This window comes from Felis catus, chromosome D1 (genome assembly GCF_018350175.1).
Source record: "Felis catus isolate Fca126 chromosome D1, F.catus_Fca126_mat1.0, whole genome shotgun sequence".
Classification (NCBI taxonomy): domain Eukaryota; kingdom Metazoa; phylum Chordata; class Mammalia; order Carnivora; family Felidae; genus Felis; species Felis catus.
Genome location: NC_058377.1, coordinates 114406805 through 114429718, shown reverse-complemented (window position 1 = coordinate 114429718; position 22914 = coordinate 114406805). Strand labels below are relative to the sequence as shown.

The 22914-nt window shown below is 62.1% G+C and overlaps 1 protein-coding gene across 1 annotated transcript; it reads right to left on the bottom strand.

The window, feature by feature from the left end:
* Positions 1 to 3253: 3253 nt before the first annotated feature.
* TOLLIP (toll interacting protein) lies at positions 3254 to 21997 on the bottom strand. Its single transcript, XM_003993793.6, has 6 exons — positions 21831 to 21997; positions 11601 to 11750; positions 10242 to 10424; positions 8949 to 9101; positions 8043 to 8133; positions 3254 to 5646 (listed from the first exon to the last, which is right to left on the bottom strand). Exons 1-6 carry the CDS (start codon positions 21861 to 21863, stop codon positions 5432 to 5434), a joined length of 825 nt encoding a protein of 274 aa, XP_003993842.1. The 5' UTR covers positions 21864 to 21997; the 3' UTR covers positions 3254 to 5431.
* Positions 21998 to 22914: the final 917 nt, after the last annotated feature.

The following is a 22914-nucleotide window of genomic DNA, read 5'->3' as shown; positions in this document are numbered from 1 at the left end:
GTGAGGCCAGGACTGGAGCCCTCCATGCCTGTCTGGGCGCAGGGGAAACCACAGCCAGGAGCAGCAGACCGGCTCTCCCGGGCTCCCCTCCCCCGCAAGCCAGCATCTGCCGTGAGGACGGTGGGAAGGTGAAGGATGATGCGCGTCAGTCCAGAGGGTCTGGGAGGCGTGGGAAGGAGCAGGGAGTTGCCAGGTGGTCAACAAGGGGACGCTGAGGAGAGGCTAAGGGAGGCCAGTGTGTGTGCAAAGGCCCTGGGGCGGGGCTTGCCGGCGGTGGCTGGAGCAGGGTTGGGGAGTGGGTGTAGGAGAGGACCCGGAGACCCTTGCAGGGGCTCTGGCCTGCTGGGCGTTCTGGGCACACGAAGGACGTGACCCAGCCTGAGCAGGTGCGAGGGCAGAGGCAGGAGGACGTCCAGAGGTGAGAGGAGGATTCCCCGAGCCCCCACCTCCTGCATCCTCGGTCCTGCCTCTGCACACATGTCCCCACTCCTGTCCCAAAGCCCCTCTCTTGGCCACGCCCTCAGCTGGGCCTCCTCCCACCGGAACCCTGAGCACTCGGAGCTGGACCCGACGTGGAAATGTTCCTGGGGGCCCCGCAGTGACACGCGCCGTGTCCACGCCCCAGCTCACCACCTGGGGCCCCGCAACACAGGCGGAAGAGCCCTCCCCACAGGCCCTGCCTCACCCTCTCCTCCTGCCTCTCTGCCCCGGCCCAGGGCGAGCACCCGCCAGGAGCGGCTAGGGTCTGCTCTCAGACATCTCTCTCACTTGTGTGGAGGTGCGAGGGCCGTGGGCACTGGGAGGGCAGACAAGCCATCTGCTGCAGACTGAACAAGCCCCCCAAGGTCCTATGTGGAAGCCTGACCCCCGGTGTGACGGCGTCCGGACGTGCGGCCTTTGGCAGGTCACGAGGTCATGAGGCACAGCCCCCAAGACAGGATTGGCGCCTGGTAAAGGGGTCCCAGTGGGCCACTTCCCCCCTTCTGTGACGTGAGGACACAGGGAGAGGACGGCCCTCTCCAGACACCAAATCGTGGGCATCCAGCCTCCAGAGCGGTGAGAAAGCAGTGTCCACCGTCTACGTCCCATCTGCGGTGTCCTGTTAACAGCAGCCGGCCGGACGCGCAGACGGAGACACCACCTCCACTTGCAGACGAGACGACCGTGCATTCGGAAAACCACGGAGCCAGTGCACAGAAGGAGCGGTGGCAGACGGCGCCACACGGGCCAGCAGCCTCCCCCACCCTGACGATGAGCAGCCACGACAGCAAACGACAACGGGGGCGTGAAGGTTACGAGGTGGTGCTCTCAGTGGCAGCACGGCTCAGGGGATCACGGGCTCGGGGGCCAGAGCCCAGGCTGCCTCTGGGACAGCTCGGGACCATGTGCTGCCAGGCTGGCTCCTGGCAGTTCGACCAGCCCAGAACCGCCCTTGAGGGTGCCGAGGAGGGGACCCCAGGGCTCAGCCTGTGCCCCCGGGGCGGCACAGCCTCAGACACCGGCCCCAAGCACATCGGAATAGCAGACGCCCAGACGGCAGGGGGAAGGGCGCGGGGCCCTGGGGGGCGGCCATCTGCAAGGACAGGCTTCAGACATCGGGGCTCCGGGGGCACGCTGGAGGGGCCGCTGGGGAGGACGTGTGCTCACACGGAAGAGCAGAGGGCCGCCCGCCTTCTCGACGGGTGGCCGGGACCCTCCCCGCGTCCAGCGCTGTCGGCTGGAGGAGAGGCTGTGCTCCCCACGGACGGCCCTACAGCACTGTGCCAAGCAGACAGGACAGTGACCCCAGCCCTTCCCAGGGGCACCCCGGGATCAGATGGGCCACCAGGGCCCCGTTACCATCCGCGTCTACGGGGCCACAGACCCACCCGCCGTCATGTCTCGGCTGAGTGCACGGCTGTGACACCAGCAGACCCCACCAGTGATCCCCCTGATGTTGAGTAACAGCTCTTGCGGTTAAGGGGGAGCCCCGAGCCCCAGATTTGTGTCACACAGTCATGGGCACTGGGTGCCACGCTCCGTGGGGCGCATGTGGCTCTTGAACCGCTCCCCGGTCTCCTGGGCAGCGTCCAACCCGCCGGCAGTCTGCCCGTTCAGCTGCCACGTCCAGTGGCTGTGTCCTCACTTCCGGCGGTTGCGGGCTTCTTTCCGGTCTCTCAGCCTCTCGTCCTCTGCTCCCACTCTGCGTTTTGTCCTGTTTTCCCATTTTAAGTCCCCGCTGGTGTTCGGGGCAGGTCTGAAGGTCTCAGGCTCCCAAGCCGTGCTTCACGGCCGCTCCCGTGCACACAGACGTCCTGGGGCTGTGTGCCCGCTCGGTCCCTGGAGGCCGGGCCCACACCGTGTCCTTCCAGGAAGAACGTGCTTCTGCTCCCGGCACGCAGCACCATCTCTCCTCGGGGGCTCCCAGGGCTGCGGGCTTCCAGCAATCTCCGGCTTGCCTCCTTGGGCTGCCTTCCCTTCCAGCTCCCTCTCGCACCAGCTGGACAGCGGCCCCTCCATCGGGAGCCAGGCCCGTGGCCTTGAGAAGGCTCGTCCTGGGTGCCTAGGACCACAGCACCTGCCAGCACGACGGAGCGCCTGCCTCGCGGTGCGCGTCTGGGGAACGTTGGGGAGCAGACAGACGGACCCCCCGTCCCCCCCAACGCTCCATGCAGCCCCCACAGGCGCTCGGGGACGTCTTCTTCTAGCTCAGCCCTGCAGTGAGCTCGGCCTCGCTGGCACTCTGGGTGCCGCGTCCAGGGTCCGAACGAGGCGTGCTCCTGGCTTCCTCACGTGCCGTCGGCATGAGCACACGCCGTCCTCAGCCGCTGTGGGCAGAAGGCATTTATGGGGACACAGAGCCAGCGGCAGCGAGCCCCGTGGAGCAGCACACCCTGCGGAACCCCACCTTGGGGACGGGGTGGGGGCACGGGGCCACCTCCCTTGCGGGCCGGGCCGTGAAGGCCGGCCTGCTGCGGCAGCCCCTCGGGCACGCGGGCGCCCTCCGGAGACCCACTCGGAGCCCGGGTCCCCGGAGGTGAGGTCGTGACTCCAGGCGCAAACACAGGACAAGTCCCACCCGCGGCACCGGGGCCTCCTCCCCGTCCCTGGAATCCAAACCGCAAACCTCCTGCCCTTTCAGGGTAACGTACACCTTTCAGGGTAACGTTCTGAACCGAGCCAGCGGCTTTTCCCTCTAGTCGTACATCCTGCAAGTGATTTATTAGCCAGTGTGCTCCAAGCAAAGTGAAAAACCACTCGGGAACCAAGACGGTCAAGTTTCATCGGAGGAGTTTAATTCTCTATTTTTATAGATATCATTTATTAAATTAGAAGGCTGATAAGCAAAAATATATTTTACAAAGATAGATCTGGACTCTGCACCCCAACAGACACTCGAGAAAGCTCTGAGGATCGTTCCCGCCAGCACGCCGCACACGTGCCGCTGGAGGGGGTCTGTTCGCCGAAGGAGCCGCGGGAAGAACCCACGTGCACAGACAGCGCCGGGGCTGCCACCGGAGGAAACGCCACCGACCAGCTCGCGGAGGGCGGAGGCCCCGGGGCCCCGGGCACCGGCAGCCGCCCTGGCTCGTGGGAGTCCGTGGTGGCCACGCCGCGGCCGCTTCAGAGGAACCGTGCCGTCCCCCAGGAGGAGCGGGCCGCCACAGGCACGAGCCCACACGCAGGACGGCGGGGCGCGCAGGAGGAAAGGACAGCCTAGCACAGGCAGCCATGGCCGGCCGGGTGCAGGCTCTCTGGGACGCCACAAACACGGTGTCGGCAAGAAAAGGGGAGCAGAAGCGACAGGGTCAGGGTCCCTCTCCCGCCAGCCCAGGCCCTGTGAGCTAGCCTGGTGCCTGTCCCCGAGGGGAGCACGTCCCTGACACGCACAGACACCCCCACAGCTTTAAGGCAGAAGGCGGCACTGGGGCCCGGGGGGACCTGGGGTCCCGGATGCGTGTCCGTGAAGGTCGCCCCCAAGTGAGAGCCGCGGGCCTGCCCAACGCCTTCGCCCGTTTGGGGAGGAATCTGCGCGAGGACGCGGGCCCGAACCGTCCGATGTGGGAAGTCCTGCTTCGCGAGAAGGCAGGGCTCCCACGTCCTAGCCGGTGGTCGGGACTCAGTGGAGGCAAATCTTCATGGAGAACCCTCGCCTGGTGAGGCCGCCACGCCAGCCGGACACGCTCCTTCAGGCTTCTGTGCGCCGACCCCGGGCCACCGCGCACTCGCCGCTGGCGGCAGCATCCTCCAACTGACAGGAGGCCCCGCGTGCAGCGAAGGCTGGATGGAGTCCGGTCCTCAGGCTGAGCCTTCGCAGGGCCACACCGTTGGGGGCTGCGGGGCCCACGGCAACAAGACCGTCTGGAGGCAAGTGTGCGTGCATGCGCCTGGGCTAAGCAGTGCCCGAGACCCCTCCCACGTTGCAGATTTCCACAAGGTGTCCCCCACCCTGTCCCATCCTGTGGTCACAACGGGAGCCTCGGCCGCCACGCGGTCCACAGCGCCGCACGTGCACCCCTTGCCTCTAGGAAGCCTTAAACATTCATCGGTTTGCTGTTTTTTTTGTCCAAACTGAGCCCGCAGGACTGGTACACGTTACTTAAATCAACGTCAGTTGTAAGCCAACGGTTCCTGATACCCTTTAATAAACAAATACAAAGTACTGCCCCTTCTACTTTTCACCCTCGGTTTTACGTTCTGTTCCAAGAGCTGGTCAGGGAGCGGAGGGGCAGTCCCTCGGAAAAACAGCCCACAAAGTCGGCGTGAGACACAGCAGGAAAACGCTTAACGGGGTCCCCAGGGCAGCCCTGCTCCAGAGCCCACGGGTGGGGACAGGCGGGTGGACGGACATCAGTGCTGAACCTGCTGCTGGCCGGCAACACAGAGGTCAGCCTGCCCAGGGCGCTGGCGAGCGGCCGCGGACCACAGACAAGGAACAAGGGACGGACGTGAATTTGAAGCTTGACTCGTAAAAACCATCCCAATCGGCTGTCAATGTTCTATGTGCCTGAAATACGAGGTCTACCCCGACTGAGTAAAGTAACCGCATGCCACCGTCAAACCAGGAGGGCACGGGACGCTTTCTAAAGCGCCGGCAGAGTCAGGCTGCTCGCACGGAGCGCTCTCGGGACAGCGTGCGGAGCAGAAGCACACGGCACTTGAAGACACACGTCCCTAAGCGGCAGGGGGGAGAGCGGCAGGGGGGACAGGACACGGCCCACGTGCCCACTCTTCTCCTGACAAAGCGAGGGACAGGCCCGCCCACACCCGCACCCAAGAGGTGGTGGCACTCAGTGGCTGGGGACCAACGACCCGCATGCATCCCAAACGAGGGTGAGGACTGGGGCTACAGATGGCCGAGAAAAGGCTACACGGGGCTCCTTCACAGGAACGGGGAGGGGGGCGGGGCCGGCAGGTCGAGAGGGGCAGAGGCAGCGTGGCGGCCGGGGCCCTAGGACTCTTCGCCCATCTGGAGCAGGGAGTTGATGGCCGCGTCCCTGTCCCCTCTCTGGGCTTCCAGCACGGAGCGGATCACCTCCCGGTCCATGTTGGGGAACATGTCCTGGATGGCCTTCAGGTCCTCCTCGCTGCAGCGGGGCTGGGTGCTCACGGCCGCCGGGGGCAGGGCCACGGGCACCACGCCAGGGCCGCACACGGCGGGCACACCTGCAAGTGAGATGCGGTTGAGGGGCACCCACGATGGTACCGACGCCCACACCGAGCTCCGGCCCACGGCCCCACGCACGACTCCACCGCCCGCGGCCTTCCTCCCCAGCAGGTGCTCGCTACCCCAGAGCCGGGAGGCGCCGCTCGAGCTGCGGTCTCTTAAAGTCCCGGATCACACCACAGGGGCCCGCCTGCGGGACCTGAAGGCCACAAAGCAATTCTGCCAGGGAACGGCCGGCACAGGGGGTGGACGGCCCGCTGGTGACCACGGCGCGGGCCGTGCACCAGGCGGGTCCCTCTGCCGCCCACGAGCACGCTAGCGAAACCCGAGAGCCAGGCACGCACCCGCGAGCATTTCTTATCGCACGCCAAGCCGGGAGGAACCGCGGACCCAGCTCTCCAGTCCACTGTCTACAGGATGGATGGAAACACGGGCAGAACAGTGGCGGAGGATTTTCCAGACCAGGGGGCACCTTTCGCCGTCTCTTAGGAACTGGCGTCCTTCACGCCCTGGCTCCACGGCCACCGTGCCTCCCAGGTACTACTTTGGCTCAGAAAAACCCAGAAGCAGAGAGAACTTCTGAAAGGCTCTTTCTTAGCGCTCCCAGGATCAGCTCCCCCATGGGACCCCCACCCCACCCCTGCAGCTCATGGGTCTCTGCCTGCCGGGGGCGGGGGGGTAGCACCTATAGTTAGCCCCCTCCCGTGGGGCCCACAGCTCAAAGGTTCTGCCTGCCCTCCGGAAGCAGGGTCCGCAGACACACGCATCACGTACGTGCACACCCATGCACACGAACACCGCAGGTCACACGTGCGCACGCACACACTCGCACACCACACTTCACTCGTCACGCACATGCACACCCTCCTGATGAGGTCAGGGAAGTCTGTGTTCGCAGCAAAGGAGACGCTGCAGCACAAGCTTCACGCAAACAGGGGCAGCGGGTGCAAGTCCTTGTTTGCGGGAAATGCGACTGGGGCCGGTGGCGCCTCGGTCCGAGACGTCCAGGCAGGAATGACTTCCTCTCCTTGGTAACTTCCTGCAACTCCATGTCCCAAAGCTTATCGATGCACGTCAAAAGAGAAGTTCAAAGTCTCCAATTACACAGAAGTCTGGCCTTTCCCAAAATAAACATTTTAGGGCAAACTTGAGCACAAAGTTCTCATTTATACAATGAACTAAGAAACCAGAAAAAGGCCAGCGACACATCTGGTCTCCTGAGAAGGGAGACTTTCCGTTAACCGAACGTGTCCTGGTGCTGCTGGCCGTGTGGGTCCCCGCACGTCCCCCAGAAACACGTGTGAGGTCCCCACCCGGGCACACGTGGACAAGATGGCCGTCGGGAGCAGCGCCCGGAGAAAAGAGGTACAGGCACAGACCCCAGGGGGGCCCCGTGACCATGGAGGCAGAGGCAGCGAGGCAGCCACCGCCCGGGCCGCCTCAGCCCCAGAAGCTCGAGGGGACCACAAGGGTCCCACCCCAGCACCTCTGCTGCCGACTCCCGGGAGCACGGCCCGCCCATGCCTCGACTTTGTGCTTTGGCCTCCAGAAGGGCGAAAAGAGATTCCTGCTGCCTTAGGCTATCACTGTCTGTGGGACTCTGTTACGGCCGCCCCGGGCGCTCATACCTTCGCTGAGCCCCACAAGGTGCCTGTTCGTCCTCCAACCTCCAACGAGGGGCAGTTAAACCATAAGCTCACACAGAGCCTTTAACCGCCACAGGGAAGGGCGCCACTGAGACCCAAGGACAGAGGTCCTCACGCTGACCTCAACGCAAAGCAGGGCTCCCCGCGGCACGGTGCTCTGACCCGACTCCCCGCACTGTGCCATCTCAGGTAGAGGCCACAGTGACCCGGGGCTGCCCCGCCTCCCTTCTCTCAGGGAGGCATCGCCGTCCTGCCTGCCCACCTGCTGCCGCCTCTTCCGTTCTGCCTACTTTTGCGGCCATCTACCGCAGGGCTGGTGAAGTCCAGTCACCGTTGCAGCCAGGAGCGGGAGTCAGCCAACAGCTGACATTAAAGTTTGAAAATTCAAAGGCGTGAAAGCTACAATCCAATTGGATTTTGCCGTACAGCCACAGATTGCTACTTTTATAAAAGTGAATGAACACGACACAACGGGAACGTCAGGGCATACGGTTCACTCCGCCCACAGAGCGTGATCTTTCGTGCCGATAACGCATACGCTAACGTGTTTAGAAATTACGTTTCCATACCTCGTCAACTTCAACTTGCCAATGATCAAGGGAAAAAAATCCTATGTTCCACAGACGCATAAAAGATTCAAATGTAAGACCAGACCCTCGTGTTTGGAAGGGCCCCACGAGTCACATGCAGACAGGGCTCAGCCTCCACGCTGCACTACGAGAGCCCAGGGCAGGAGAAGTGGCACGCACCTGTGATGGGCACGTAGCCGACACCTTGCTGGTACACGGTGGGCATCAGGACCACAGGCTGAGGCGGCATCATCACGGCAGCCGGCAGCGCCTAGAACACACCAAGGACGATCACGGGGTCACAGAAGAACACAGCACACACTGAAACCTCCCGTGTGGCCCTGCCCACGTGGATGTCCCAACACTGCCCTGGCGGAAGGTCGGGGCGAGTGGTTCGGCTACAGGGGTTGTTTAGAGCCTCCGATGGAGATGCGATCGGAAGGGAACACGGTTCCGAGAAGCAAGTCAGTACTCTCTGCGTCAGCACCTGTAACATTTCCTGACTGCCTCTAAATCTTAACCGCTCAGCTATCGCGGTCACGATTCTGTGTTTACGTGAAAACTCTGTTAAAGTCGCGTAACGAGACGTTTGAGTAAAATCACACCGGTGTTGGGATTCGCTTTCAAACAGCCCAGGGATGAGCAGCAGGGGCGAAACTCTGCCGGGCTGGGAGACCACCCTCACAGCCCGACCACCCCTGTGCCGCCACACCTGCAGCGGACTTCCTTGAGGCAAAGTGAAAACAAGGACACTACCACTCCCTTGGGGGGACAAAGGCAGTGGCAAGAGCCCAGGGTCCCAGACCCCTCCGCCCCTGCTTCCCACCCCAAGAGCAGCGGGTTGACGATGGAGCCACACAAGCCAGGGGACCCGAGGGCCGGCAGCTTCTCCCTTAAACGCCGTGTGGCCCCGAGACCCTTCTCTGCCACGGGGCGAGTCTGCCCCCTGGCCACAGGCCACCGCACAACGCAGCTCCTCCTGCCGAAACACCCGATACCTGCTGGCAAAGGTCCCGTCCCTCGGGGACAAACAGCTCCACTGAGCTTAGCTGCCACTCAGCCTGCCCACACGGCCCACGCCCTCACCGTGTAGGACATGACCAGGTTGATCATGCCCTCCTTGTCGTCACCCTGCCGGCCACTCAGGCTGTACCACTCGTCCTCCACCTTGCCCTGCTTCAGGGACTCAGGAATGGTGACATGTGTCCAGGCGATGCGGTCGTCCATGGAGAAGGCTCGCTGAGGGAGACACGGGGAGACACAGGGGCCACCACTGCCCTGAGGCCCCGCCCTCACCCAACAGTCCCGCCCCACAGTGCCACCTCCTACCCGAGGCCCCACCCACAGCCTCACCCTGAAGCCCCGTCCCTGGGCCTGCCTCCTCCAAAGAGTTGTTCCTCTCCCCACCACCCCAGTATCTGGCCCCTGGCACTGTGCACACTTCAGCCCTGGTCCAGGCAGTGAGGGCACAGCCTGGGGGGGGTGGGGGGGCTGCCCCTCTCTCTGCCTTGTACAGGTCCCCACCAGGGGAAGAGAGGACCCCACAGGGCCCCGCCCTCATTCCTGTAAGGTCAGGAGAGCCGTGGTCAGTGTCTGGAGATGCGTGGTCTCGTCTCTGCCCGCTCTCCCTGGATCCCTTGCAAGTCCAAAGCCCAGCGGGCATGGACGGGGGAAAGGAGGCACTCTCCCTGCTAACCATGCCCTCTGTTCTTCCCCTCCTATTGCTAAGCAAAGGGAGACATGGGGTAGGAAGAAGGAACCTGGAAGGAAAAAGAGCCGAGGGCACCACACTGGCGGGGGGAGGGGTCCACCTCTCAGCCCTGCTGCTGCCCAACTCCCTGTGACCTCTCATCCTACCGACCAGAGCCCCCGGAGCTCCCGGGCCGGGCCGTGGAAGGCTGGGCTGTCCCACACAGGGGCCCAGAGGACCGGGCTCAGGAAGAGCCCCACTGCATCTGATCCCCCTCAGGAACACCGGGGGGCTGGCAACTTGCCCAAGAACCCCACTCCCACCCAGCATGGGGTCTGACACACTTTACATCCCACCTGGTCATGAAGGCCAGCCTCCACGAGCCTCGGGTTTGGGGACGAGTTTGGCACTTGGGGAAGGGGAGACACGTCAACACCGTCTCCACAGAGTGCCTGGTGTCCCTGTCCCTGGTGATGCTGCTTCTGAATGTAGCTGCATGGGACGTATACTCTCCCCCGCCTCCGAGGACACCCGGGACACCCGTCACAAAGCCATGACGTGCCCTGTGTCGGGGCACACCTGCAGCTCCTGGGCAGCCTCAGTGGCGGGAAGGCAGGGCACCCGTGGCTCTGGCATCGCCGTGCGCGGCCTGCACCTGCCGGGCCCGTGAAGGCGGCAGAACCTCTCACCTCGTCAAAGATCTCCAGGTAGAAGGAGTCCACGCCGGGGGGCACCGTGCACTGGATGACTTTATTCCAGCGAGGGTTCTTGGCGCCATTGTGGGCGGTGGGCGTCTCGTACACTGCATAGCCCAGGCGCAGTCGGCAGTATGGGTCCATGCGGGTCATGCCGTAATTCTTCGCCAGCTTGGCCTGAAACACGACCAACGTTACTAAACAAGCAGCCGCCACCCGAGCGAGAGCTGCACATCCACCTCAGCCTTCCACCCCCCAACTCCTCACGTCCGGCATTTTGCCGGGAGCAGGACGTGGCTGCAATCGTGCCCGTGGGCGACGGGTGCAGCAGGCCACCGGTCAAGTGAAGGGAGCCGCTGGGCCACGCAAGGCAGCTCCTCCGACGTCCCCTCTGAAGAGGCTGATCAGAGCCAAGAGCCACCCTAGAGCCACGGCCCGGCTTCACTTTCTGTCCCCTGTCCACTGCTGCGGGTCGTGAACCCCGAGGAGCCCAGCCTTCGGCCAGACAGGCTGCATTTGCAGGGAAGAGAAAGCGTGGACGCGGATGAAGGCGGAAGGCTCCGGGGGCCCAGGCGGTCGGTCGGCAAACGCTCATTCCAAGTGGGTCCGACTGGACCGTAATGCCTCCACACAGAACCCCACAAGGGCACATGAGGGAACAGCCCTGGCGGGGGCTGGGCAAAGACCAGGGGAGGAAGGGTGACCACACAGGTAGCGGGAAGCCACGGGCCACGCCGCGAGGCCCAGCGGGCAAAGTGGGAGCCCAAGCCACGAGGGTCTGGGAGGACCGTGTGGAGGGTGCGGACTGGCGGCGCGTGTGCACCTGAGGTGACCCCATCGGCCCTGGGGGCGTGGCCAGAGTTAGTATCTGGGACGCGTGGTCACCATAAAACCCACGGAACTCGCGAGGCCCGACCGTGGCTCTGTCTGCTGTATGTGTGCGTCTCCTCAAAACTGCGTGCAGTGACCTCCCTTGCTTCGCGGTTTTACAGGAGGTCGTGCTGACCAAACCACTTTAGATCCTGACAGCGCATTTGGCTTTCCTTGGGATCCGTTCAGCAGCCAGGGCCGGCCTGGAGGGGCTGCCAGCCCACCCTCACGCCCTCACCTTCCTGGCAGCCGCGAGGCCGTCCACACACAGGAGCCCGTGCCCGTGCCCGGCCCGGAGCACAAGCCCGTGAAGCTGTTACTGACTATTCCTGCTCCTTCTGGTAGAACCTGGCAATTGTCGCTACTTTTCACGTCTATCGCTTCACCAGCTATGTTCCAGGAGCACGCCTCAGCAAAGCACGCGTCCACGCAGAGAGTGTGGCATGGCAGCCGGGGCCGGCGCTCCCCACGCGAGACACCCACCTGCACCACGGTGACGCTGAGGCGGCCCACGGCACCCACCGCGCCTCCGTACTGCAGCTGCCGGGCTGCCTGCGCGTCCAGCTGCACCTGCTGCTGCGCGGCCGTGGGCGTGATCCGGAGGAAGTCCTGCGGGAGCTCGCCGACGTACACCTTCGGAGAGAGCGCACGCGCGTTAGCGGGGTGGGAGCTCAGCCTCTTAGTCTACGCAGTGAGGGGCCCGTGGGTGGAGGGTCTGCAGCCCAAGCGCCCCGAACCACCGCACTGCCCGCGCCCACGGCGGCTGCTCTCTGGCCAGGAGCCCTGTCACTCGGGACAAAGGGGTCGCACGCCGGCCTCCCTGGGGGCGCGCCACCTGCTCTGGCCACTAACCACGGACTCTCCTGCTCACACCGGCTCCCTGGACAGTCTCAGGCCACGTCCAGGTGTCACACGCCCTCTGCCTGCGTGTCTGTGATCTGCTTTGCCTGCTGCCACCAGGGCGAGCTGGGCCCGTAGGCCACAACGTGCTCGTTCAAACACGGAGCGAGACGAAATTGGAAGCTGGGTTTCTAGCCACAAGGAAAACCCTCGCCTGCAACAGTTCAAGCTCAGCACCGCCCCAGAAGACAGAAGGAAGAGACAAACAAGAGCCCCAGAGACCTCACCCCTCTGCCTCTTGCTGAACCCTATGTCCAAGAGGTGGCCTGGCCTCCCGAGAAGGGCCCGGCTCCCAGATGGGGCGGGGACGCGCCGGGAGGGGGGCTGCGCGGTGGCCCGAAGGTTCCCAGAAGCCAGTTGTCCGTGAAGGGGCAGCGGCTGAAGCGGGAGTCGGTAGCGACATATGGCGGCGCTGGCCCTGGACGAGGCTCTCCCGGCACACACGAGCGGAGGGGGCGGCTGTGTCCCGGGGCCAGCATAGCAAGGACCCACTGGGTGTTCACCACCCCGAGCAGCCTCACACCGCCGTCTCCCTGGGTTCAGGGTCTGGAATGCCCAGATGAACTACTGGCACAGCCCCTGGGGCCACAGACCCCCTCAGAAGGGAGCAGGGCCTGTCCTCGAAACGGGGGCCGGTGCTGCCTGTGGTGGTCCGGGGTCCTCCTGAGCCGCCCCACGGGGACACCACACGGGACTCTGGACAAGAGCCTCCAAGCAGCATTATTTTCAAGAAATGCCAAGGGAAACCCCCGTGTGTCAGTGAGTTATGGCAGACGGCATTTACTGACGCCAGCCACTAGGGACCACTGCAGCCGTCCGGGTGCTGGATATCCTAAGGCCTCAACTGCCGGAGTTCTGGACTTCCGGATGGACCAGGCATCCAGCAGAATTCCAGAAAGCTCCACACTCACTGAGCTCACAAGCACCACTGGGGAAGCATTTCTCCCCAAGTGCCTTTTGCTGTTTCATTTCAAAAGTCCCCAGAAAGGTCTAGGTTCCTGTCGGTGTCCCCATCTCAGGCCTGGAGACCACCCAAACCAGGCCCGGAAACCAATGGAAACCAACTCAGGACCCCGGGCCCAGGGACTCCCCCCGGCCACTTCCCCCTTGGCAGCAGTCAGCTGGGTGCCCCGGCAGCTTTTCTCTGCCAAGAGCACACCTCTCCTGGCTGCACCCCACGCCAGGCCCTCCCACGCTGGGACGTGCAGGAGTGATCTCGGCACCTGGCGGGGGCAGCATCTCATTCGTTCTCATTCTCTGTGTCTGGACCGGGCAGCCTGGAGGGGCCCTGAGTACTCATTACAGACTGAAGGGAAGGCAGCAGCGCCCGGGAGGCCCAGCGTTGCCAGGTGAGGAGAGCGCTGCCTCCCAGGGGGCCTCCCGGCTCACCCGGAGGCCCAGGGCTCGCCTCGCAAAGGAGGGCGCACGCCCTCCCGGAGGGCCGAGATGCTGTGGCCGGCTTCACGGCTGTGAGACCGATGTCAGTTGCCAGTTGCTGTGGGCAGACGGGAGCCATGTCCCCAGCCGGAGCTCTACCCAGCTGACACCGGGCCGGATGCTGCCTTGCCGACCGTCCATGGGCCTCGCAGCCTCCGCCCGCAGGGTCTGTGGCCGGTGCCTGCACCCACGGCTGGCAGACAGACTCACGCACGCAGACCACATTCTCGTTTGGTCTGAGAGTAACTGCTCACCCCATGCCACATACCGCAGCTCGGAGGACCCAGCAGGGTGGGCTGTGGACCACTCACGCATACGCAGGGATGGTGGTGACAGCGTGCTGCTCAGGCATGGGGATCGTATGTCTATCTCCTTCGTCCCATCATCAGTACAGGACTTCCAGAACTCATCTGGGCTTAAGGAGAACACTCTGCTTTTTAATTGGGGGTGGGGGAGGATAAAATTGTATCAAAGGCCAAAGACATAGTATTCTTTTCCAAGAAGGTTTCAACGATAAAACTATAAATGTGAGACAAGGATTTTTATCACATGAATTAATAGCACAAACAAAACACGGGAAGGGAGAGAAGTGGACCCCATGAGCACTGACAGGCTGGGGGACACCAGGTTCCTGAGAAGCCCGGAGGACATCGTGTCCCGTGGTCTTCTCCCACCCGAGGGACGCATTACAGAATCCCCGAGCGGCAGGCCTTAGGCTGTCAGTCCCCAGAACAAGCAAAGTCTGAGACGGCCCTGGAGCGCAGGCCACGGAGGACCTATGGCAGCTGGATGCCACGCGGGGCCCTAGCCGGAACCTGAGCCCAGGAGGGACGGGGGGAGAAACGTGGGGTGTCCAAATCAAACCTGCAGTGGCAGTCACGTACCAAAGCCAAAGCCAGGTCTCTGGCTGTGACCAGTGGACCTTGGTGACACGAGGTGCAGATATACCGTCTATGAGAGCACACTACAGCTCTCCGCACCGTCTGCAACTGATCCATAACTCTAAAATTTCAGGTTTATTAGAAAAAATTCCAATTTAACTTAACAAGGAAGAAAGAGGAAGGACACCGTGCTTCACTTCCTACAAAGTAAAAATCTTACAAAATCTTGGTCATGCACCTGCTGCCCAGGAACTACCAGACAGGCTTGCCCACTGTCGCAGCCCAAGTTCGTCCGAGCGAGCAGGTTCCACCACCTTAACCAGTCCCTGCTCATGACAAAATGGTGACGCGTCAGGCGTCCCACGCACGTCCAGGCGCCGACATGAACCCTCCTGCCCCAGTGACAGTCTGCAAAGGCCACGGTAACACCTGTATTACTGACACGTATTAAATTTTCAGGACCGATTTTTGCCACATTGTGATGGAGGAAGGGTCACGTAAAAACACATGCTTTATCCTGGCTCCCAGCCTGGAGGGAAAAGAGAACCATCACTCCTGCTACAACGTAAATAACAGATCACATCTGAAAACGTCACCTGGCTCACATTTACAGGCTGAGCACATGGAGTCCCGACCCAGGCCTGGGGCAGGCGGTCTCTCAAGGAGCGCTCCAAAACCACTTCTGCCTGCTGCCCGTCAAGTCTAGGGCTGCAGACACACCGTCTAGGGCTCCTGCCCCGTGCGCCCACTCGTGCTCTACGTACAAACAGGACTCTTCAGTTAATGCGGGGCTAAGAACGACTCAAGTTTTTATGTTAAAAGTTAGGTTAAAAACTGAAAAGCCATTGACACTTCACTTGGTATCCGTTTTTGCTGAGCAATCTTTAATGTAACTTATTTACTCACGTCAAATTACGCATACTCGTTAGCTATTCATGCAAATGTAGTACCGACATACCCAAGAATTTAAAAATTCACTCAACTGTTACTTTTCCAGTGAAGGTAAAACATCTGGAAATTTTTTTTTTAATTTTTTTTTTTAACGTTTATTTATTTTTGAGACAGAGAGAGACAGAGCATGAACAGGGGAGGAGCAGAGAAAGAGGGAGACACAGAATCCGAAAGAGGCTCCAGGCTCTGAGCCGTCAGCACAGAGCCCGACGCGGGGCTTGAACTCACAGACCGCGAGATCGTGACCTGAGCCGAAGTCGGCCGCTTAACCGACTGAGCCACCCAGGCGCCCCAAAACATCTGGAAAATTTTTAATGAACTTTTAACTTTCGCGTGGTGTGGGAAAGTACTTCTTAATCCACTGCTGGATGTTCGTTTCGGCGCCTCGGCTCGGTGGCAGGACAGAGAGATCCTGTGGCACGAAAACTAACATGAGAGCAGCTGCCACGAGGCACAGCGCCTGCGTCCCCCACCGAGTCCAGGGCAACACGACGCCCAACAAAACCGTGGCGACATGCCGTCAGCCACGTTGAGGCCTTGGGTTCCTTCCGCACCCTCCGGGGGCTGGCATCCGCCGTGAGGACGCACTCAGGCCTCCGGACCCCACACCATGACCCAGAGGGGACCCCACACAAAGGCCCCCGTGGTCCCTGGCTCATCCCACGGCTCTCGTTCCACATCACTCACGACCGGGACTGAGGCCGAAGGGGATGGAGGAATGTGACCGCACAGAAACAGAAGCCCCTGTGGCCAAGAACCGCAGGGGTGCCAAGGGCCTGGCAGCAAAGTCAGGCGCTCACGGGACAAGGACCCCCAACCTCGGGACGGCGTCTGGTGGGCCAGGGGCCCTGGAGCCTCCCCGCGGTCCCAGGGGCCTGTCCTGCTGCGGCCTATCACACCCTGTGGCCTGTCCCCCCAAGTGACCGCATGCGGGGTGGCTCTGAGCCCCAGCCTGGCCGCTGACTGAGTCCCCACTGCAGGGGGCCGAGGCGCTGGCCCCAACGTCCCAAGGGAGGGAGCCTGGGCAGCGAGGAGCCAGGCCTGCCATGTCTCTCACTGAGCCCCTCCTGGCATCCAACTGCAGAGTGTGACTCGGGTGGGCCGGTTGGACGAGGATGGCGGTGTGTGGGTGGCACAGAGGCAGAGAAGCAGAGTCTGTCTGCTCTGAAGGCAGAGAGGCAGGGCTTCCTAAGGGGACAGAGGGGAGGCGAGGTCATCCAAATGTTCCAGCCTGAGTGCTGTGCAGGGTGGAACCACTTCCATACAGGACAGGTTGGGGCGGGGGGGGGATGCAGGGGAAGGTGTGAGGGAAGCAGGGGCTGCCTGGCGCTGTCTGGAACCTTCTGGGGAGAAGGCAAGGAGCGGCAGGACACACAGATGTGGAGTTCAGGAAGGAGACCTAGGAGGAGGGAGGAGGCAGGCAGCCACTATGGTGTTGGGGACCCGAAGCCAGGGTCCCCAAGTGAGCGAGGACCCGCAGAAAAGGGGGAGGGGCGCCTGGGGGGCTCAGCGGGTTGGGCATCCAACTCTTGATTTCAGCTCAGTCATGATCTCGTGGTTCACAGGTTCGAGCCCCGCGTTGGGCTCTGGGTAGACAGCGTGGAACCTGCTTGGAATTCTCTCTCTCTGCCCCTTCCCTTCCCCCTCTCTCAAAATAAACAAATAAACCTTTAAAAACAATTTAAAAAAAGAAAAGAGAAGGAGCTGGTGCAAGGACAGTCCAGGTAGAGACAGTGGCCTCAGAGCAGGGAGAGGCTGCTGTCCGCTGGCTCATGGGTGACGACCGTGCCCAGAGTGCCTGAGAACTCAGCCGGGGGAGCCTCTGAACCCTGAGTGCACCGCTGCTGTGCCCCTGTTCAGAACGCCCTCCGCCCACGGCCTCCCAAAGCTCAGGCGGCCTCCAGGGGCCTCCTGCCCTCAGCTCACGCAGCGGCCCTCCCAGGGTCCATAGCCCTGCACCAGCAGCCCCTCGGCCCCCACGGCGTCGGGGCAGAGTGGTGGGAGGTGTGGGGGACGGTAAATGGTGCCCACAAAAGGGCACAGACGGCTGTGGGGAAGTGCAGGGTTCCTCGAGAAGCGGAAATGAAGTTGCAGGAACCTAGCAGCTCACTCGTTCAGGTGCTTCCTGCGGGTTGGGCCCGGGCCAGGCTGCATTCATGCCACAGTCCGTCCTTGTGCGAGTCGGGTGACCAGGTGCAGAGACGCCAGACAACTGGCCCACAGTCAGAGCTCAGTGTCGCTCAGCGAACCGGACTGAGACCTCGGGGCCCACAGTGCTGACCCAGGACAGGGTTGGGGGATGGGGGGAGGGGGGGGACGGCCGATGCCAGGGGAAGGACGGCGCTTGCGGACCTGGACGACAGTCAGGCCAGAGCCCTGCACAGGCAAGAAGAGGGGCGGCGGGTGGTATTTCAAAACCAAACCCGGGACAGCTAGCCTCCAGCGGAAATTCTCAAAGCAAAACAAAGTGGCCCGGAGGTCTGAGGAACAGGAAGAGGAAACAGCGACGGCATATGTAACAAAATTGCACCCCCGTTGGGAAGACGTCCCTCAGGGTTACGTCCTGATCAGGAGGCGGGTAAATATAACTGACTTCAGACCCCGGTATGTCTGCATGTTAAAGCTTCTACGATAACCATGAAGAGGGCAGAAAAGAAGAAAAAACTGAATTTCAAAACCTGTATTTAATCAACCCAAAAGAAGGAGAAAAAAAGAAAAAATGGACAAACATACGTGCAAAGGAAAACATCTGAAAAGAACATGTGTATAACTATATAAAATTACTTAACATGTTTCACTTAAAAAACAAAGACACTTCTTAGATTTGACTTTAAAAATCTACATACTGTTAACGATAAACCAATCTTAAATATAAATGTGCAGAAAGATATCAAGTCAAAGAATGGGAAAAAAAACAAAAAACCCTAAGGCAAACATTCCCACGCTAACATCAGACAAAATAAGAAAGGTTCTGTGCAGCCAGCAAGGTCACCGCACCCCAACAAGGTGTGACCTACAGAAAGGTCCAGAATTCCGACCCTGGATGCAGCAGCCTCGGGCCAGAGCAGAGAGAAACGGGCTGCCCACCAGCCATAGGACCTGGGCCAGCAGGGAGGGGCTGGCAGGGCAGGTGGGTCCACTGGAGCAGAAGAAGGCGTGCCACGGCAGACAGTGTGAGCAGGAGGCCCGTGGGCTCGCCATGGTGCCCAGAAAAGAAACGCCAAACACGAGCCTGAAGAGAAAACCACTCTTCCCTGAGAATCCCGGAAGTTCCCGAGCAAGAACGGAGCCTGATCCAGCCTTTGCTGTACAACTGTGTTTCAGGACACACAGTCCCAGTTAATCACCACAGAACACGGGACAAAATACAAACACCACCCTCTGCCATCCCTGATGAAGTCACTGGTTCAGCAACAATTATCAGTATCTGCACACTGCTATCTACATTTGCGACTTCTTTGCATTTACTTAATTACATGTTCGTTTGTTTACATTTATGTGCAAGTGAGAACGTTCTTACCACGTTATCTTTCAAAAACAATCGTTGTCAATGAGGCTGATGAGGACCTGCAGGGCCTCAGGTCACTGGAACACCACCTAGCAGACCACCTTGGCTCAGGAGGGACGGGGGTATTCAAGGGGAGGGCAGTGGGCTCAGCCCAAACCTGCTGACTGATCAGCCCCTCTAGAAGGATGACCAGGGGTCATGCTCAGCCAGGGCCCCATCAGCCTGAACTCCGTGGGGGCCACCCACACATCTGTGAGGGAGCCCAAAAAAGCTGATGCTGCCTCTGACTGAGCCTTGATCCCCATCCCCATGAGCTGATGGCACCACCGAGTGAACTCCCCTGAGTTCTAACAAGGCAGGGGGCCCATCAGGTGCCTCTCAAGAGTCTGTGCACTGGACAGAAACCCTGGAAAGAAAAAGGTTGTCGTTACAGGAATACCAGCACTGTTACCAGTGGGGCAAACAGCATGGGTCAGGGGCATCGCTCAGCTGAGGCTCCGGGAAGAAACCAGCCTGGACAGACAAATGCCAAAGACCCCTCTCAGCCCCACTGAAGGGACAAGGCAGAGCAGGGGCAACCCGGAGGAGCTAACCCTGTCCTGTCCTGGCCCCGCCCCGCCCCTCAGGCTTCCCTGAGCAAGGACACAGGAACCCCACGCCCCAGGCAGGCTACCCTGGGGGGGGGGGGGGGGGACTCTGCAGGAGGCGGTGGTCCCGGTGGTTGGACTTCAGAGTATGCCCCAGTGAGTCCAGGCTCTGGGTCCCCTGGAGTGCTGGTGCAGCAGGCTGGGATGGGGCCCGCCGGCATAGGGCTAACATTCAGGACCCAGCACCCCAGCACTGACAAATGCTCGCTTCGCCACCACCAGCTGGGACGGCAGCTGCCTTCTGTTCACGGCCCGGCACCCGTGTTTGTCCTGTTCCTCCACAGGGAGTGGGGCTCGATCAAGTCCGTGCGCCCTGGCTAGAGGAGAGCCACCAGACCCTTAACAACTGCCACCGCCCGCCGGTGAGCCCGGAGGGGAGCGGCGGGCTGCGTGCCAGGCACCAGCTGTGAGAGCAGGTTTACACTGTAGCGACCGGATGAAGTCCAAGCACCAAACCCATTCGCTGCCCGTGGGTCTTTTGTCTGGAAAAGCACCCTGGCCGTGCCCGCTGCCCTCAGTGCCGCAGGCGCCCACCCTCTCTCCCTCCGGGCCTGCCTGCTCCCCAGCCCCAGCCCCACAACGCCAGCTCCTCCCTCAGGTGTCAGGGCTTGTGGCACCTCCCACAAGAACCCTACCCACCCCAACCCCGACAGCGACAGGCCACCTGGAGTTAAGACACACAGCTCTGAGTGCGTGGCTCGTCTGCGTGCTTATGACCCGTTTGTTTCCCGTGCTGCGCTGGAAGAACCTGACGGCGGGCATACCTGGCCGCCCCAAACATCACGAGCAACGTCACGGCTCAGTACGTCACTGGCACTCAAGACCCCAGCCCCTGCTGACACCTCCCTGGAGCCCCCCAGCAGCTCTGGCCCACACGTAACATTACTGCACGTGGACAAGCCGTGTGCTGCACACCCACACGCGGATGCAGGCCACACAAGTGTCACACATGCCAGGAGACAGCGCACATCGAGGAAGTCAGACCAGGAACCCTGGGAGGACACAGACCCCATACGTGTGAGCGCTGACACTCCTACTCGCTCGCTATGGGGTGATGGGGCTTCCGCTGTGTGCTGTCACCGCGCTGAATGTCCCCTCGGTACCGGGACGCGCTCACCTTCCCTGACTGCTCCCTGCACACAGGACACCGAGCCCAGCTTTGTATGTGTTTACACTCAGTCTCGTGCCACCAGTGAAGTTCCGCACAAGTTCCCAGGAGGGAAAGGAGCTCCCGGGAGGCTGGGGACACGTGACAGGCCAGGAGCCCACTGCTCCTGGGAGGAGGATGTGGGAAGAGAGGCAAGCTGCTGATTTGGTCCCTTGCTTCTCGGATCACCCAGTTGCATAAAATGGGAACCTGCTGGCAGTGAGCCCGCCCGCGGTAAGTCACTGAAGACGGAAAGATGGACACACTGCGAGGAGGGGCCCAGAACTCCCTCACAGGCTCTGGACGCTTCCACACTCAGGTCTGATAAGCGTCTCGACCTCCAGTGGGCTTCTAACAAAACCTGGTTTTCCTTTCAAGCTCGGGAACAACGTTCTGAGAAGATTCTCCTCTAGTGTGCACAAACAGGATTCATCCACGTCCCCTCTGAACCACGAGAAGCCCTGCTACCTGGGAGCCTACACGCAGGAGCTGACTTAACTGAAAGCACATGAAGGTATCCCATCAGAGGAACCTTTTTCCTACTCAAAAGGGCCAAAACAGTCCTCTACTGTCCGTGTTGAGCTGCTGTTGATAAAAACCTCCCCGTTTGTGACAACCTGTCAGTCTGAATGAGCTGCTGGGAAACCGCCTCACCCTGGAGCCATCCTGAGCCAGTCTATACTTGCTCTCCTGCAACAGCCCAATGAGCTTTGGGGACCAGACAGGAGCCCTCAGAACGAGAACTGGGAAGGTCCCTCCCAGGTCCTCGGTTCCCACCCTCTCATTTGCAAAACAAAGAAAAAATAAACAACCACAGGGTTCGAGAAGTGGCCTCTGACCCAGGAAGCGGCGTGTGAACCTCACACTGCCTGGGAGAAGCGCAGGGACCATCTGGGGTTCAGGGTCCTCCTCTACAGAGAGACAGTCTGGAGGAGCCTCCTTCATGTGAGGACCATCCGGGGTGCGAGGGACCTCCTCTACCCGGGGTGCGGGGTGGCACCCACCGGGGTGCGGGGGGCCTTCTCCGTCAGGGGGACCCAGCCGGGTGCAGGCGGCCTCCCCCGTCCAGGGAACCCACCGAGAGTGCGGGGCGGGGGGCCTGCTCCGCCCGGGGTGCGGGGCCTCCCCCGTTCCGGGCCGGCCCCGCCGCGCTGCCGCCCCGCCCGGAGCCCGTCGTCGGGCCCTCCCAGAGGCTCCGGAGACTGCCGCTCCCCGCTCCCCGTCCCCCGCCCGGACCCTCACCGGCCCGCGCTGCGTGCTGACGGTGGTCGCCATGGTGCTACGCGGCCTCCGCCTCGCCCACCGGGAGCGGACGCGCCCGCAACCCTCGGCGCCGGAGTCTGCGACGCCGACTGCTGTCCCAGCGAGGCCGCCGCAGCCGCCGCCGCCTCGGTCAGCTGACGGCCGGCCCCGCCCCCGCACCGCCCACTGCGCAGGCGCCGAGTCCGCCCCACCCCTTCCGGCGCCGCACGCACGCACGCACGCACGCGCGCTCCCGGCAGGCGCCTGCGTAGCTGATCTCTCCGGGCCGCAGCCCCGCGAAATGGCTCCCGAGCTGGCCGTGTGCGCATGCACGCCGGCCGGTCGCGCCGATCACGTGGCTGGCGGAGGCCTCGCAGGGCGCGCGGCTCTGCTGCAGTGGAGCGGAGGGGCAGCCAGGGGCTGGGGCGGGTGACTTCAGGATTCTCCACCTCGGAGCCTCCGAGCGGAGCGGAGGCAAAGCGACCGGGTAGCCCTGCAGCTGCCCCAAATTCTCGGGGCGGGGGAGCCCTTACACGCAGATGTGTCGGCGCGACGGGGGCGAGGGAGCTGCTGGGGCGCGGCCGGTCTCGGAGATCCAGTTGCGGTGCCCGCTGTCGCGCGAGGGCCGGTGCACCGGCCACTCGCTACCACCGGGCGCGGCGAGGCTGCGGCCGCCGTAGTCGTGTGCGACCGCACGCACGCCCTCAGGGCCAGGACGGCTTCCCAGCCCCCTCCCGTGCTTTCCCCGCGTCGGCTTCTGGGATCACCTGCGGCGCTCTAGCCTCCCCTGGCCTTCTCTCCGTCCAGACCAGAAGTCGGAACACAGAATTACCTCTGCCCCCTGGCAGCGTCAGAACCAGAGCAGAAACCCGCTTCCTCACACCTTGTGCATCATTACCTGCAGAAACCCAGTCCTTCGTGATGTTCTCCTTAGTTGCAACCGGTAATCACTCCAACTTGGTACACTTGACCTGGACCGTCCTTTCCCGCTGTGCACACTCACCAGGGCTGTCACAAGTGGCTGACCCACTCACTACATAGTCTGTGCAGTCACCATATATGCCACACCAACTGGGAGTCTTCC